Raw genomic sequence first — 16,663 nt, 5'->3', positions numbered from 1 at the left:
TTTATGGTAAATACTTTTAAAATCTGCGTGAAGATACTATAGTATTCATTCACAGAAAAAATATAAAACAATCTTTTTCAAATATTTCAGCTAGAAACGCAACTTATCAGGTTTAATATAATTTACTGTAAGTTAATGTGGTTAGAAGCAAAATGTCAAAACTTTATGGTTAGATAAATACGATCCTGGAATTTATGTTGAACGCAAACAGTCTAGAATCGTATAAGGTCTGCAAAAGAAAAGCTCGTACACTAAAAAAAGATTTTCATAAAAAGTGCGTTCAAGAAAACATTTGCATGTTTGTGGAGGAAATGAGCGACAACAAAAATTAAAATTTTGTTCGGCTTTATGTTTAGTCATAGAAGTATAATGCTTCGTATAGTTTAAATGAGAATAAGCTAAGGAATACCATTAAACCCCAAAAGTCAAAGGGCCCCACAATATCTTCTCTGTTCTTTATAATGCTATATGTTCGTATAACATTAAACTGGTAAAATATAACCAAAAAAAAACTGCATTTTTTTATGTGACCTCACAGGAAAGATTAAATGTTAACTTACTGTATTTTTTTATAAATGTTTTGAAGTATAACGTCTTCTCCTTGACAAAACGTTAAAAAGAGAACAATACGACAACCAAAACAATTTTTTACACAAGGTCCTAGAACCAATTACTTTGAGCGCTTTTTTGTCGTTCATTAAACAATATTTTAAAGAACTAGTTGACAATGGCAAATACTAGGTCAAACAATCGAGTAGAGTTTATTAAAACTAGAATAACTCTGGCCAACTCCAGTCGATTTAAAACTTAATTAGAAATTTTGTTCTGTTTAAGAACTTATGCAAAACTCAGGCTAATTTTGACATTCTCAGAAATTAAGTCTAACATAAAGTCTTTCTATGACTTTAAAATAGTTTTATTTTTATTTTAAACATTAAGTCCTTTTGCAACTGTTATGATTTTTCAGTATTCAGCCTTGGTAAACGATAAATTTGTTCAGTTTTTATCTCTAGATACTTTTTATTTGGCTGAATGAGACTGGATTGTTGTAACTCAAGCTGGCTTTTTTGTTTCGAAGAAAGTCAACCCTGATTTCTGTAATTTAGTTCAGGCGTCGTTAAGTTGCACATAATTAAATCATTTATAACTAAAACGGGCTAAAAGATTCAATCTTTCAAAAATAACTTCAAGTAACTTTTTTTTCTTCGGTTTCACATATACCTTTTAACATCTGATACAGTTATTAAAAAAATGGTTAAAAAAAATTAGTTACAGTCCCAGTCTTTTTTTACATTTTGTTAGACTTAAGCTTAATAAAATAGGTAGTCTTTTCGGTTTAGTTTCTATATACTTCAAAAATTAGCTACTCTTAGTTAACACAGCTTTTTTGTACCTTAAATCGTTACATACCAGAATGACGATGGTTAATAATACAAAATTTGTATCCTCTTTCATTCAGAAACTTGGTCGATCTACAATCTTTCTATTACTTAATTTCTATACTCTTAAGGCTTCATTTTTAAAATAAAACAATGCAAAACTTAAAACTTAAATAAAAAAGTATATTAAAAAGTTTAGTTGCTAAAAACTATAACGAACTGAAAATATAAATTAAAGAGAGTACCAAAAATTACTCTTGGTAACTATTTTGAGCTAAGTATTTAACAACATTGTAATAGTTCAACAGTTCCATTAACAAACTTATACTTTTAAAAATTGAACACATTCAAACCCAAAACCAAAAACTGGATTTTTATTAACGCCTAAGCTATAAAAAATACTAATTAAAATCAATTGTATCCGGAAATATAGTTATATATAAACACTACTTCTAATAGATCTTAGTTTTAACTTTTTATGTATTCAGACAATTCTATTTATAATGTTCTTTAAAAAAAAACAAAAAATAAAAAAAATACTATTGGTTATCTTGAATCTATTTTCAAATTTTAAAAGTTAAACGTATAATTAAAATAACGTATTATAAGTTTCTATACGTGTTAAATTAATCAATTTTATTTGACACAGTCAGATAATTGCTAAATAAATTTTTTTAACCAAAATTTCCTTAACAATTGAAATAAAAACAAATGTCTTATAACAACATTTTTAAACTTCTTTGCAATCAGTTTATCATAGTATTTAAACCTTATGTTTTGCAATCTGGTTTTTTTTAAATGTGTGACTAAATACATTTTGCCTTTAATATAAAAACTTCTACTATATAAAAGGGTAATCTAGTACGAAATAAGGATTTGATACAAATTTATTGTAACAGTATACAACTGTTTTATAATGTTTTTCTAAAAAACTAGGTATTACAGCTTAAAAAAGGGGTCGGTATTGTTTAAGAAGTAATGGGCCAACTTATCTATAAAAAGTTGTTCTGGGTCCGCACTGTAGTAAAAAAGTCCTTCGCGGGCCGCAGTTATTTAAAGTTTTGTAGTAACCAATAAATACTGTATATTATAACAATAATTTTTCAAAAAAATCTACAAAGGTTTTAATTTATACTAATATTCGTTTGAGAACTTTCAGATTCTTCCTCAGCAAGTTTAATATAAACTCATTTAAAAATTTTAGATATTATAATTTTGTTACTAGTGACTAATAAAAAAATATTAATTAGATCAAAAAATGTAAAACAAAACGAAAATAAAGCATTATTAACTAGTAAATACTAAATTGTTAGCCTAACTGTATGTTTCAATCACAAACGTTTTTTTTTACTGTTTAAAAAAAAGACTTTCAGTTAAATGCACATTGCAGGCAGGTTTCATTCATACTTTTGCTTTACAGGTCGTATTTAGCGCGCGGACCGCAGTCTGTCGATTCCTGGTATAAAACTTAGTTTTTACGACGAAAGTATTTTTTGTAGGGTAAAATTGTTAATTTATTAAACATTAAAACTATTCTTGCACCAGTAAAGTCAATAAGTTTTTAATTCTTCGAATTGTGTTAATATATTTTGGATTAATGAAGCTTAGATTAAATATTTTACAGTAGTTAAAATTAGTAGTTTATATTATATTTTTCTAATATTGCCGCCTTTAACCTAGTTCAGAGTTAGTTTTTCTTATTGCTAAAATAAAGCTAAACATCTCATGTAGCAGAAATATCAGATTTTGAATTTTTCACTATTATTTCAGTTGATAGACTACATCTAGTACAATTAAAGTTAATTAATTTATTTTATCTGAGATAGTATATAATAGCGATTCAAAAAATTACAAGAATTTTATGCTATCTACTTATTTGATTGTATATAGTAATAAAAATATCTGTGTAACCAATATTATTTTAAAAGTAATATAACTCATGAATATATTTTTATTTTGACTAACTTGCTAGTTTGATTTAATTCTAAAGGATATAATGAACATAGAATTGTGTAAAAATAAACGTGAAATGTATAGTTGTTTACTATTTCAATAAAAATGAATACTTTTTCACAAAGTGTTTAAATGAAAAACAACTTGTTTATTTATTTAAATTTATTAAACGCAAAGAGATCAGACAAAAATCAACTGGGATGAGATTTGTAACTTGAATTATAATGATTGAGATTTTAATCAATTGGTGGGTTTTGATCCAGATAGATATGATCGGAAAGATTAAAATTCAGATGGAAACTGACTATATGAGTCAGAAAGATGTTCTTAAAAGTACATGATGAGCGCTTTTCGGTAAGAAATGCTTTAATTGATTAAAGCAGTTTAATTTTTTCGCTTATTCCCTTAATAAAACTGTAAACTTGTAAAAAAATGAAACTCCATCACGTGTAAATAATTTTTATTTAATTTAGTATTTACTTATGCTTAGTAAACTAGTGTTAGTTTCTATTAGTATTCTAATTTTCAGCTTTTATAACAACATGCAGTGTAGTTAGTGCAGTAATATACTTCTAATGTAGGTTCATAGTAGGTTAAATCAGTTAGTTTAATAATTTTCAAAACTATGGTGTTGCTGTAACATGAAAGAGTTTTATTTTAATTTATAAATTAAGCTTCAGAAATATAAAGCTACATTTAAAACACGTAATTTACTAAACCACTACTACAACACCTAGGCACAGTTAACATTTATATAAAAAATTTAACTTAAAAAATTGACCAAGTAGTATAATATTAATTTCTTATAAATTGATATAAAAAAATTTTTTTAATAATGAGTTTAGTATAACTTTTTAATGATGTAAAAAAAACAAAGTAATTTTTTGATATAGTTTTTTATAGTTTTTTTTAATTAAAAACACATTTTCGTCTTGCATCGCTACTCTATGCTAAACCTAACTATGTGACTAACGCATTTGTCTTCAAGATAATTGAAATCAGAGCAGACCAAACGGCTAAAAAAAATTAGTACACCCCAAGTTTAAATTAGATTGTTTATTGTGTTTTATAGTTTTTTTTTGAATCAAATTGACAAAAAAAAAACCGTTGCGCATTTTTTTTTATGAAATTAATTGTTTGCATAGTTTAAGTAAATCACGTTATAAATGAAATTGCCTACTGCGAAGATTTTTATTTTCGAAATTTATCCCGTAACTACCAAGTGCCTGCCGACCCAAGAACTAGTTAATGCATTCTAAAATTATGTGTTGTATCTATTGTTAACCATTTATCTACAATAATCTATAGTATTTGTTTTTATTTTTAATAAACACATATATATATATATATATATATATATATATATACATATACCTACTTTAGCATCTTATTTTTCCGTACAGTGCTTTTTTTTACAGAGCTCCGTGGAATTGTGTTATCCCGTTAACACACAGAAACATGTGTTAGTGTAATAAAGAAAGAATACTATTTAATTTGTTATTATTATATACTCCAGTGAACTTGTTTTGTTCGGATCTTAAACTTATAAGTTTATATTTTTGAATAATTAATGCATTTTCTATATAAATAATTATTACTAAGAAATTTTGTATTGTTTCTGTAGTAAACCTTGTGTAATTTTAGGAAAAAATGCACACAAGTTACGAAAAATAATTAAACTAATTTTAAAAATGTTTGTAATATAGTTAAAGTACTCATGAGATTAAATTTTACACTTATGTTTAAAATTACAAAAAAAATCTAAAACTAAATATGAGTTGGCATCAAAAAAACTAACAATACAGAGTTTATTTAATTAAATTTTTTTCTGCCTAACCTTTTTAAATGTGTACATTTTCGGTTTATATAAACTACAAAGTTTAAAGTTTATACGTAATGTTTTCTATTAACCTTTTACTAGAAATTTCTTAAAGAAGCTTGTTGTTCTTGTTATGTATACAAAGAGAGTTACAACAAGGATTGTCAAATAATCAAAATAACAATCTTGTAAAGATATGTGTAAAACTATTAAAAAACTTTATACGTAACATTGTATTTAGCCCTGGGAAAACGATTTTTAGCAAATTTTTGTTTTCACCAAGCTTTTATAAGACTTGAAAAGATTAAAAGTTTTAAAAATGTAAGGATAACAAAAATAAAACTGAAATGCTTTATATTCTGATAAAAGAATCGATACTACATATCTTGAATCTTATACAGGTAAATAGAAAAATTGAAGAAAAATTGAACAATAGTTAGTTATTGTATTCTATTCTCTGACTATAATTTTTTTTTTTGTTTTAAACACTTTTAGATTAAAGACGTAGAGCTGGTAAGTTATTTTTTATCTCCACTATAAATTACAAATATTTTAAATTTTTAAAGACTTAGTATTTTTACCGCATCAAATCATGCTTGCCAAACTCAAAATAACTAAGCTAACAAAATATTTATCACAGACAAAATTGTTTTCTACTTTGGCGCAGTATTCAAATATTAAACTTAAAAATACCAAATTTATCATTTTAAATATAGTAATTAAACATATTTATATATATATATATATATATATACATAAAAGATGAAACCTCACTTCTTGAGATACTGAAAAGTTGGTTATATTATCAATTATCATTCTCAATTATAAAAGTTTTGCAACCGTTGTTATAACTGTTTTGCTAAGGTTGATTTTATTGTTACAGTGTGTTACAATATTTAAACTTTCTTTTATACTAAACAATAGTAATTATCTGAAATATCATAGATAGAAAGATACTCTAGAGGTTTTAATCTTATCAATGTTTTAAATAAGAAATACTATCTAAGTATACCATTTTTCATAATGTTATCAATAAACTTTTTCTTTAAACTGTTGTTTAGTTATTGAAGTATATAATTCGTTAAAACATGTTTAATTTACTTTTTTACAAAACTATACTGTTAAAATGAGATGTAAAGCATTCAAAGAGCTATATAAGCTCTTACCTCGTAAAAATTACTAAAACGTTAAGTTGTAATGAGTCGAAAGAAGTTTACATAATATCTATTAAAAAGAAAATAAACGAAGATAAAACTTAACAATATCAAAATGAAACTCTGTTGATTACTTTTCAATTCTTAATTTATTACCAAAAGTAAACTATTTAAATTAAAAATGTAAGAAATCTAAAGAAAATAGAGAAAAGCAAAGTTTGTTGTTCTAACTAAAAAAAAAAAGCTCAGACATAGACTGTTAAAAGGATGTTAATTACAAAAAACAAAGATTCTATGTTGATCTGATAGTATTTAGAGTTTTTTATTCTGATCAAACATTTTTACTATCTTGAGTATACAATGGGAGAAAAATCTAGTTTTCATAAGCTTGCAAACTTATAAATTACAATTGAATGGATTATAGTTAAGAAAAATGAAAATAATTGATACTGTAAAATAAATCGAAGAACGAGATTAAGTAAACGCCTAATACAAGAAAAATTTAAAGAGTTCAAAAACTATGCTTATCATAAATGTTACAAAAGAAATGATATTAAAAACTTTTACAAAAAAATAATAAAACCACAACTTTGGAGAACCCAAAACAAAGTTTTTAAATATTGTTTATACTATAATTTTAAGTTTACTATGTCGTTTTTTACATTTAAAACAAGCAACTTTTTGATGGTTACGTTTATGTTTTTTCTAAAAGTTAGTGTAGTGAATGCTTATAATCACAATCTTTGAACTTTTCTTTAAAATTAAATATAACTGTCGAGTTTGTGCATCATAAGTTAGGAAACTCTTTGTTTTTCTTTTCTTTTGAGTTTTTAAGACTTATAGATCTAAAAGCTCATTTATGTTAAAAATTAGAATTTTTTTTTTAAATTAAACTTAAGTAATTGAAGTTCTACTAATTGTTAAAACGATCCAAACTGTTTAGATTCCGATTATTTTCAGACAAAAACTTTGAAAATTTTGTATTTAGACCGAATTATTTCTAGTGTTATATTAGTGTTTAAAAGATATGTACATAGGGTATTAGTAATAATAATACTTACCATTGAAATGTGGCTAATTTGCAAACCTTTTTCTTATAACTAAAATGATTTTACTTTGAAATCTGTTTGTAACTAAGTTTTTTTTTAAATATTTAACTTCGAAGTTCTCTTTATTGGTAAAGTTGTTCTTTAAACTGTTTTACCCAAAAGCTCAAAATTTTCTATTTTGATTAAATTAAAATAATAAGTTAGCAAAAATTCGTGCACCCCTAAATAAGTTTCGTGCACGACAAAATTATCGTGATCCTTTACATTAATTTTATGCAGACTAGTTCACACTAAAAGACTATTGACAAATATTATTTTAATGTACAAGTTTTTCTTAATTTGTTCTATTATACAAAACACTTCTTGTAAGTTCATGTATTTTTTAAAAATCTTCTATTATTGACAACTTCAATTTATGCATACACGTTTTTGTACTTATTTTTTTTTTTTTTAAAGCTTTTATCTTATTTCCAATGGAGAGGTCAAACATCTAGACATATTAAAAGGTAAATATCTATCGTCAACGTTGAAAAATAGTTTAAAGTTTAAAGAGTTTCTTTATTTTTTTTAAAATTTATAATATTCAAAAGCCTTTTTTTTTATAGAGCAAATTTAAAGTAATTTTTGAGTTTAATGGTTTAAATCTACTTGATTCGCTCTTGTAATAACTTTCAGTTCGTCACAGTTTAGATTTACCTAAAAAGTACAAGTGTATTGTATTTAACATTTTATGAAAACGATGGTATCATTAGCATAATTTGTGTGATGATTATTATAAATGTATGAAATGGAGTGTTGTACGAATATTAACTCATATGAAAGTTTAAAGTATATATTTTAAAAGGTAAAGCCAAAAATATATTAAGCTAAAAAGATTTTAAAACACTGAACAACTAAATTTTAAAGCGAATTTAAAATGAAATAAAAATACAAAAAATTATCTAGGCGTAATGAGCTAGTCTTAGACACTTTTCAATGGTCATCTATTACTAGTTGAAAGCTCTGCGCAAAAAGGGTTATGGGCTTGCTGGTATACCATTTTCAGTCCAAATTTAAGCATTTCTTCTAACGCAAATGTGCATTCTTGTGCTGTTATGCGTCGCTGACATTCGTTAGCTTTGTGGTATTCACTATAAAACAAACTTACGGTCAACTTAATTTTATAAGTTGTAATAAAAATTGCTGACTAGTTGATGAAATTTAGTAGTTTGAATTAAATTAATCTTTACTGAAAACATTAACATTAGTTTTTACTGTTATAAATTAGTAAAACAGTAAGATTTCACAAAAATACTTTATAAAGTATGGATAGATTTTTATGAAAAATAATTATTGATATCTCACTAGCACAAATCCATTTCTTGATGACTTAGAAAAGCTTTTTTGATGTTGTCTGAACATTTGGTGAGTTCTTCAAAATATTTGTCACTGCAACGAGGTAGATTTTCTCCGGAAAAGTCCGGATAGACAAATGCGCCCTGCTCTATGCAGTAAACCTAATTATGTTATAATTTATCAGTTTTTGTTTCGAAAAAAAGAATATATTTTTTTTAATATTTATTGGATTTTAAGTAGATCGCTTAGTTTTAATAAAATGCTTATACAAACACGTTTTTCAGTTTTTTTTTTAATAATTTTGCTTAAGTTGATTCCTTTGAGGAAATTTATGTTGAAGCCGCAATGAGAAAATTGTTTAAATCATAATAATATTATATCTTTAAGTGCAAATTTTTTTAAATGTCAACAAGAACATGCACTTCCTTTATATTTTCGATTTATGTTTATAAACACTAAAATTTAGTTAATGCATTTCTAAGTTTTCTAAAACTTCAATATCAATAACAGCTATTTTCGCATTAAACTACAAGCATGACTTCGTTCTTAAAAACACTCCAGGCGTGTACATCGTAATAATTCAAAACAAACTAGTTTAGCATTGAAGTTTGAATCACCTATTGAATACACGTAAAATACTAATAGATAAACGTTTAACATGTAGCTAATTGTTAAGAGAGACGGTAGACAAACTTTCGAACGTTTATCAGTTTAAAACAGTATAAGTGCCTAAGCAATTGTAAACATTGCTTAAATTTAAATGTTTTAATTGTACAGCTTACAGTGAGTTGCACTCGCAAATCAGTAGTAATTTTCTCATAACTCCATTTTTTTTTTTTTTCACAATAATTCTATTATTTTGCATGTATATTATAAAATATTACTTAGCTTTAACTTTATTAACCGTTTTATGTAAGTCTTAGATAGATTTTTTACCAAATAAAATTTTGGTGAATTTGTAGACATTCTGTATTAAACTGTGTCAAACAAAGTAACATTCTGGATATTTAATAGAGATAATAAAGTTGTTGTCTATCATGTGTTTCTAAAAGTTTTTAGCTAAATACAGTAGTGTGCACATATCTACTGTGCACAAAATACTTTTTTAGTTATGTGTATATGGTATATAGTACTACTTACAACTCTTTTTTTTTTGTTACTTACAAATAGTATTTTTTTAACATATTTTATCATTATTTAAAGTCTAAGCAAACAAAAAAATAAAGCAACATAATGGTTTAAACTAAATCAATAACTAGTAAGTAATCACATAATAGTAAGCTATCGAAATACTATACAAAAGTAAACTTTTATTTGAACTTATTATTCTTTTTAAGTAATCTATTTAAAGTTGAGATAATAAAAATCTAAAAATAAGATTTTGATATAAGATTTTAAAAGGAAGAAAAAAACAAAACAGAAAGTAATTCAAAAAATTTTACATTTAAAACTAGCATCAATAGAACACAACATTAAAAATACATAATCAAATTAATTAAAAAACTTATGAAAAAGAAAACCTTCTATTTTAGTATGAAAAAATAAAAATATATATAACCTGTTTTGTATTCAAGTTTTTCCTTAGTATGTCCGTGACAGTCTTATTAACAATTTTAGTATCTATTTTTATGTTGGGAATACACGAAACTGCTTTTGACTGAACACAAACCTCAAGCTGATCATATAAGTCGCTGGTAATTTAAAAAAGAAAATTAAGAAATTTATTTAAAGTCGATTGCATAACTTTAAATTTTTAGGTTGTGATGTTTGTACCTGTATGTTTCGGTCAATTGTATAAAGTATGTGTTTGCAGAAAATGGTTTTAAATTAATTTCAAAAATATCTATATGAATTTTTTTTTTTACAGAGTACTTTATGTAGAAAATAAACAGAAACACTTTTACTCTACATGCTGAAAAAATGTTTTTGTTTGTTTAATGTGAATGAAAAAGAAAGCTCATGAATACTTTTTATTTTTTTGAAAAAAATACAGTGTAATTAAGCATTTAAAATATATTTTTGACAAAATTAACTATATAGCGTGTTTAGTTTTGTAGTGTATTTTACGTTTTACAATTTAAAGTTTTTTTATTGTTGCCACTAAAATTAATAGAAAAAATTTAAGTTAAACTATACTTTCTCAGTTAAAATATTTAAACTTGTTTTGGCATAACTAACTAATAGGAACAAAGTTTATACCTCCTTTGAAAATCAGTAAAATAATGATGTTATCGTTTTAATAATTAATTTAAACCGTCGTAAACGTAGAGCTATGTTATGTAACTAAAAAAACGTTTTATTTCTTCGAAATTGTTATTCTAATCACCATAAAAGGATTAAGTTAAGCTGTACTTTTTGTTGTTAAAAACTAAGAAGCATAAAAAATTATTTCTAACTATAAAATAAATTCCTTAAAAAAATAGTTTTATATTACAAGTTAATCTATAAAGTTGTTTGAATAGTTGAAATATTGCCAAACATTTTACAATTACCTATTTATACTTGAAACTATAAAAGTAACTTATCAATTTTTTTAACTAAAGTACCGACTTCACAGATTTTTTATACTTATTTTAAAAACTTGATATTTGTAAATATTTAAACCTAAAAACTGTTAAGTCTTGTTATTTGCATCTTTAAACACACTATGTGCATGTATAAAAGCACTTTTAAAAACAATTTTTTGAAAGCTATGATACCATTCTATCGTAAAGTTAAAATGTTAAGGTAAATTGTTAAAAAAAGCATTAAGTTGTTAAAAAGTTTTATACCTGCAAACTTTGGTTATTGAAGCTAGACCGTTGAAAAATATTTTAAGACAAGACGAAACCCTGCCCGTATACTCATAGTAGTTGCAGGTTTCTGTTTTAATGACTGCAAATGTTTAGTTTCGGTTTGAATACAACTATACACATTTTTATTGTTGAAAATTATTAATTGTTAGTAATGTTTACTAATTAAAGATCCAAATGATATTTTTTTAGTAGTCAAATCGTTAAAAAGTATATTCGTTTCTCTTTGTTAATTTAATACAATTGTTCAGAGTTCTGGAAAACACAACTACTTGAAAAATTCAAGATTTATGCATAGTCCAAAAATATAAGCATATTTAAACAATATATATAAATAAACAAATTTTAAACCATTAGTACTAGTTACAAGAAATATTAGTTCTAAAAACACTAGTTAATAAAGTTATGTTTTTGTACTAAAAAGTTCTACATGATAAATTTTAAACTAATAACTTTTTATAATTACTGCGATATAAATCAAAAATGGCTTAAAAAACTTAAATCACAATATAGTCAACTGAAGTAAATTGATTTTGATTTATTTCTATTTACTTTTTAAATTTTTTATAGACTACTTAATCGTTTTATATAGTTTGGGTAACTATCTTTAAATATATTTAATAAAGTTGATAAAATTTTAAATAAAAATATTTTTAAATCATGGTTTGTAATAAATTCTTTATAAAAGTATTGTTCAATTTTTTTGTTATACTACTACCAAGTTTATGATTAATTATGTTTTACTCAAACATACTGTTTGTATAAAATACACACATTTGTATTTTACTCTCGATCTTAATTTGTTTAAAGTGTTTCTTTTCAGAACTTCGTAGAACTGTGTTATAAATTTAAGATAGTGAAGCTTTGTTAGTTTTCTTTAAAAAGACCTATTTGCAAGCTGATGTTACATTTAACAATGATTAAAACTTAAAATACATGTTAGATAGTAAGCTAAAGACCAGTCATTTTAGATATTTATACCTTCCAATCAAGCTTTTTAAAAGTAAAAAATACTTCTAATAAGTAAAACTAAATACTTATGAGTTTAACTGCAAATATCTAATTTATTCGTTGAGAAAAAAACTGACCTGAGCTTGATGTTTGAGAAGAAATTCTTTTTGTAACTAAATTACGAAACATTGGATAAGGGGTATTCGATTCTAAAACTCTCTGTAAAAGAACGATAATAAACCAAAAGTATTAAACTTTCTTAGTAATTATTATCCTAAAGGAATAAATAAATAAAAAAGATACAAAAAGTGACCTGAAAAGTATCAAAATTTCTGTTTTGAATGTAAATATTAGGTGGTGTTGAGGCAGGCATTCCTATTTTATGTGCAGATTTATTGTAAAGCTGCGGTAAGTTTTTCTCTTTTGAAGTTTTTGATACTGGTAGAGCGGCTTCTCTTTCGCCAATTCCTAATCAAGTGTATTTTTTATCGTATTTTTCTTTAATTTTCAGTGTTGCTGAGTAAATCAAATTTTTATAAATACTTTTAACTGAAAGCAGCTTAGTTTAGAAAAATTACGTAATAGTATTAACCTGAATAACAATGATTTAGTTGTACATCATCAATAGCTACGTAAGCTTTTGTTGATTGTTCTTTTACAGCCTCAAAATAAACACGGAATTTTCTTTTCTAACAAGTTAAGTCATTTAAAGCGCCAATTTTAAGCGTTGTATGAATTTTGAATTTTAAAAGTATTTTTAAATATTAAAAATATAAGCATTTTTGTTAATATTGTATTCAGAATAAAAGTCACAAATTTTCATATAGACAAAAAATTTCAACTAAATAATGTAAAAATATCAAAAATAAAACAATTTCTAGAAAACTAATATACGTATCGAAAGTTGTATATTTCTATGAATGTTTTTTGTGTTTGCAATAGCAAAACGAGTAAACATACATAAACTTAAAGTTGTAAGTAAATATGTTACATACTATAAACTGTTTAGACTTAGTGTTTTTTATTACTAAACAATAAAGAATTGTTTTTAAAAAATAGTTTTAATATTTTAAACTAAAAATTTTCTATGACTGTTTTTTGTGTTTGAAATAGCAAAAGAAGTAAATATATACTTACAGTTAGTAACTAAATATGTTACTTACTGAAAGTTGTTTAAACTTAGTGTATTTTGTTACTAAATGATAAAGAACTGAATTTAAAAAATAATCGTAATTTCCTAAACTAAAAGTTCTATATATTTTAATTTAAATGTATATCAATAGAAAAGTTTTTTTAATTTACAATTGTCAAAATTCTTGACACAAAAGCAGAGATTAAAATTTATAATACAAAAAAGAAACTAGTTTTCGAATTGTTTACGGCTGTTTCAATGCGTTTAGCATATCATCAGAACAACACCAAAGTTTATCGTTCTGATGATAACTAAATGCATTGAACAATTCAAATACTAATTGTTTCTTATATTATAAATGTGATATATAGGTTGTTTTATACAATCTTGTACAACTTTAGCAGATGATTAATATACTTGTTTAAAAATTATATAGATAAGCAATAAAATGTCAGTATAGCTTTAAAGTAAAAAATGTAATCCTTTTTAAATAATATCTATGAAAATTTGAACTAGTTAAGATAGTTGTTTTATTTTTCAAATGTTTAAAAAATAACTTGCGTATGTGCTACTTAGGTAGTTAAGAAAACTTTAAACAATAGTTAAACAAAAAGCTTTTGCAAATGTTTAACTAATCTTAATACTTTATTACAAAGTTTACAAAAGTAATGTATGTTAATTAGTACAAACATCTTTACATTTAACGGTAGTAATTTGTCCTTCAAAATATGAATAGTTAGTTTTTGAAAACTATTTGTTATACTCATTTCTTCGCTTGTCCAGACCAGATTTTGACGCCTCGTTCGTCCGCCTTTTGGAACCACGTAGACTAAATACAAAACAGTTTTATTTTATAACTACACTATAATAACATAACTAGCTTTTAAGTAATTTATAACCATTTCTATCATTTAGTTCTAAAATATTTTTAAAAGCTAAACAGTTATATAGTAGAGGTTTTTGTAAAAAAAAGTGTATAAGAATTTTCTTAAGCTTTTTTTTTTTTTGGTAGTTTTTTAATATTTAATTAAGGCTTAATTTTATGAACAAAAATTTTATATGTAGTTTTACAAAAGTTCTCTAATTTAAAAAATAACCTTTTAGTTTTGGTAATGACTTCTCTGACCTCCTTTTAGAAGCTATATGTCCAACAGAAATGTAAAAGTTCAAACATACTTCTTTTAGACGAGCGGGTAACATAAAATTTTTGCTTTTTAGTACTGAAATAACTGTCAGATGATGTTTAGGTTTGAATAACAAAAATTTTCCATCTGAAAATACGTATTTTTGTCGTATTCTTAAAATATTTATATACATAACTCTGGCGATTATATGGTTTTACATGGCTTAGGTGCAAGAAAGTGCGCATACTAAATCATTTAGAGTTCAATCAAGTTGTCTAATGGTAGATTTCAAAAAATAATAATACAGTACTACAAAATCACGCTAGATTTTTTAATTTGTAAGTTTTTTAAATAGTTTTCGTTAGAGCGGTTGTTTTATAAAGCTTTAAAGTTAGATCAATTTTTTATAAAATTTAATAACTAAACTAAAAATATTTTTTGAGACTGATTCTTTATTATTAAAGTTCTAAAACTAAAAACTGGTTTTAAAATTTTCAGCCTAAGCTTAAAGTTGACGTTTTTCTGCATTTCAAAATTAGTTCTTAATTTATAATATAACAGTTTACATAAACGGTAATTTAATAAAATATTTTAATAGTTATCTTTTGTTTTACTTTTAATTTTTTTTTTGTATCGAAAAAATTCTACAAAACTTTTATGTATTTAAAATTTATTACTTATGCAATACTTGTCAAAATTTAATTTTGCACAATTTAATCACTTTTAGACGTATGCAACGTATTTATTCTTATACTTATACTATTTTTATAAAGCTTTTATTTATTAGTTTTTTTAAGTAACTCAATTTTGCTATTTTTAACAGCTCATATAAGTCTCCATATAACTTGTAGCTATCATTAACATTATTTTTTCCTATTTTTAAACACAAATAGTTCTGTAAAGATATTTTCCATTAAGTTATGGTTAGAATCTCAAAATAATAATAGGTTGTTTTTATTTATTTGTTTTTGATATGGCTAAATTCAATTAATTAAATTCTTGTCTGGAAGAATTTATTAAGTTTTAGGTTTTAAAGTGGTTTTTATCCTTAATAAGATAATTAAATTTTAAAAGAATACTTTTAAGTTCATTTATTCACAATTTATATTTTTTACTTAAAAGTATTTATTTTCTAGTAACAGTTTTTTTTATGTTCTTTAACTTTTTTTTGATAGTAAAAAAGATTAAAATATATTGTTATATAAGTTGCTATAAAACAATACATATATAAAGAAATACCTAAAGTTTAAAAAAATTCTACAAAATGTTTTATGTAATGTAAAGTTTTAAATAATTTTATAGTATTTTTTAGTTTTTAAGAATTTAATAAGTAGCCAGTTTATGTTGTTTCTTAAATTAAGAAACATTTTCTAAACAAAAAAAAAACACTAATTTATTAAATGCCTTAAAGTTTTTGGTGGTAGTAAAATTTTTGTAAGATTAAATAATCTTTTAGTTTAAGTAATTTACTTTTATTCAGATTTTTAAGAGTTTTTTTTTTAATAACTTCGAGTATTTAAACCTATACCAAACAAGTATTTTACCAATTTAAAAATAAATAACATTTACAGCACCTTTATGATTTTTATAATAAAAAATAGATATTTTTATAAAAGCTCTTTAGCAGTATTATTATATATTTAAAAAAACTATACATTAAATCAAATTTATCTAATAATAAAAAACATGAACTAACTTATTTTATCAGTTATATCACGTATTGAAGTGTTTTTTATTTTGCTGGTTAGTTTCCAAACATTCTTTGTAAACATGTTTTTTTTGTAATTTTTGTTGTAGCTTAACAATCTTTTCCTATTATCACGCGAATTAAAGTTTAGTTTTTTCCATCCACAGTAACTACTTTCGTCAAAATTACAGTCAATTGGAGATTTTGACTCACTCATACTTAAGTACATTTGAAATACAAAAAGTAAAATTGATGATTGATAACGATTCATATTTTTAAAACTTTTAT

The 16,663-nt window shown here is 23.9% G+C and overlaps 1 protein-coding gene across 2 annotated transcripts; it reads right to left on the bottom strand.

The window, feature by feature from the left end:
• Window positions 1-8,101: 8,101 nt before the first annotated feature.
• Window positions 8,102-16,663, bottom strand: LOC145831745 (uncharacterized). 2 transcript variants are annotated; one of them, XM_082939069.1, is made up of 10 exons: window positions 16,385-16,663; window positions 14,662-14,835; window positions 14,263-14,393; window positions 13,025-13,121; window positions 12,746-12,900; window positions 12,570-12,651; window positions 11,461-11,563; window positions 10,248-10,380; window positions 8,699-8,850; window positions 8,102-8,484 (listed from the first exon to the last, which is right to left on the bottom strand). In XM_082939069.1, the coding sequence occupies exons 1-10, from the start codon at window positions 16,644-16,646 to the stop codon at window positions 8,334-8,336; spliced, it is 1,440 nt and encodes a 479-aa protein (XP_082795195.1). In that variant the 5' UTR covers window positions 16,647-16,663; the 3' UTR covers window positions 8,102-8,333. The 2 variants fall into 2 exon arrangements, with proteins under 2 accessions (XP_082795195.1, XP_082795196.1); XM_082939070.1 differs by having other exon boundaries at window positions 11,461-11,551.

Source organism: Thalia democratica, chromosome 3 (assembly GCF_965202585.1).
Source record: "Thalia democratica chromosome 3, ktThaDemo2.hap1.1, whole genome shotgun sequence".
Classification (NCBI taxonomy): Eukaryota; Metazoa; Chordata; class Thaliacea; order Salpida; family Salpidae; genus Thalia; species Thalia democratica.
The sequence above is the reverse complement of the archived record's forward strand: the minus strand, read 5'-3'. Positions and strand labels throughout refer to the sequence as shown.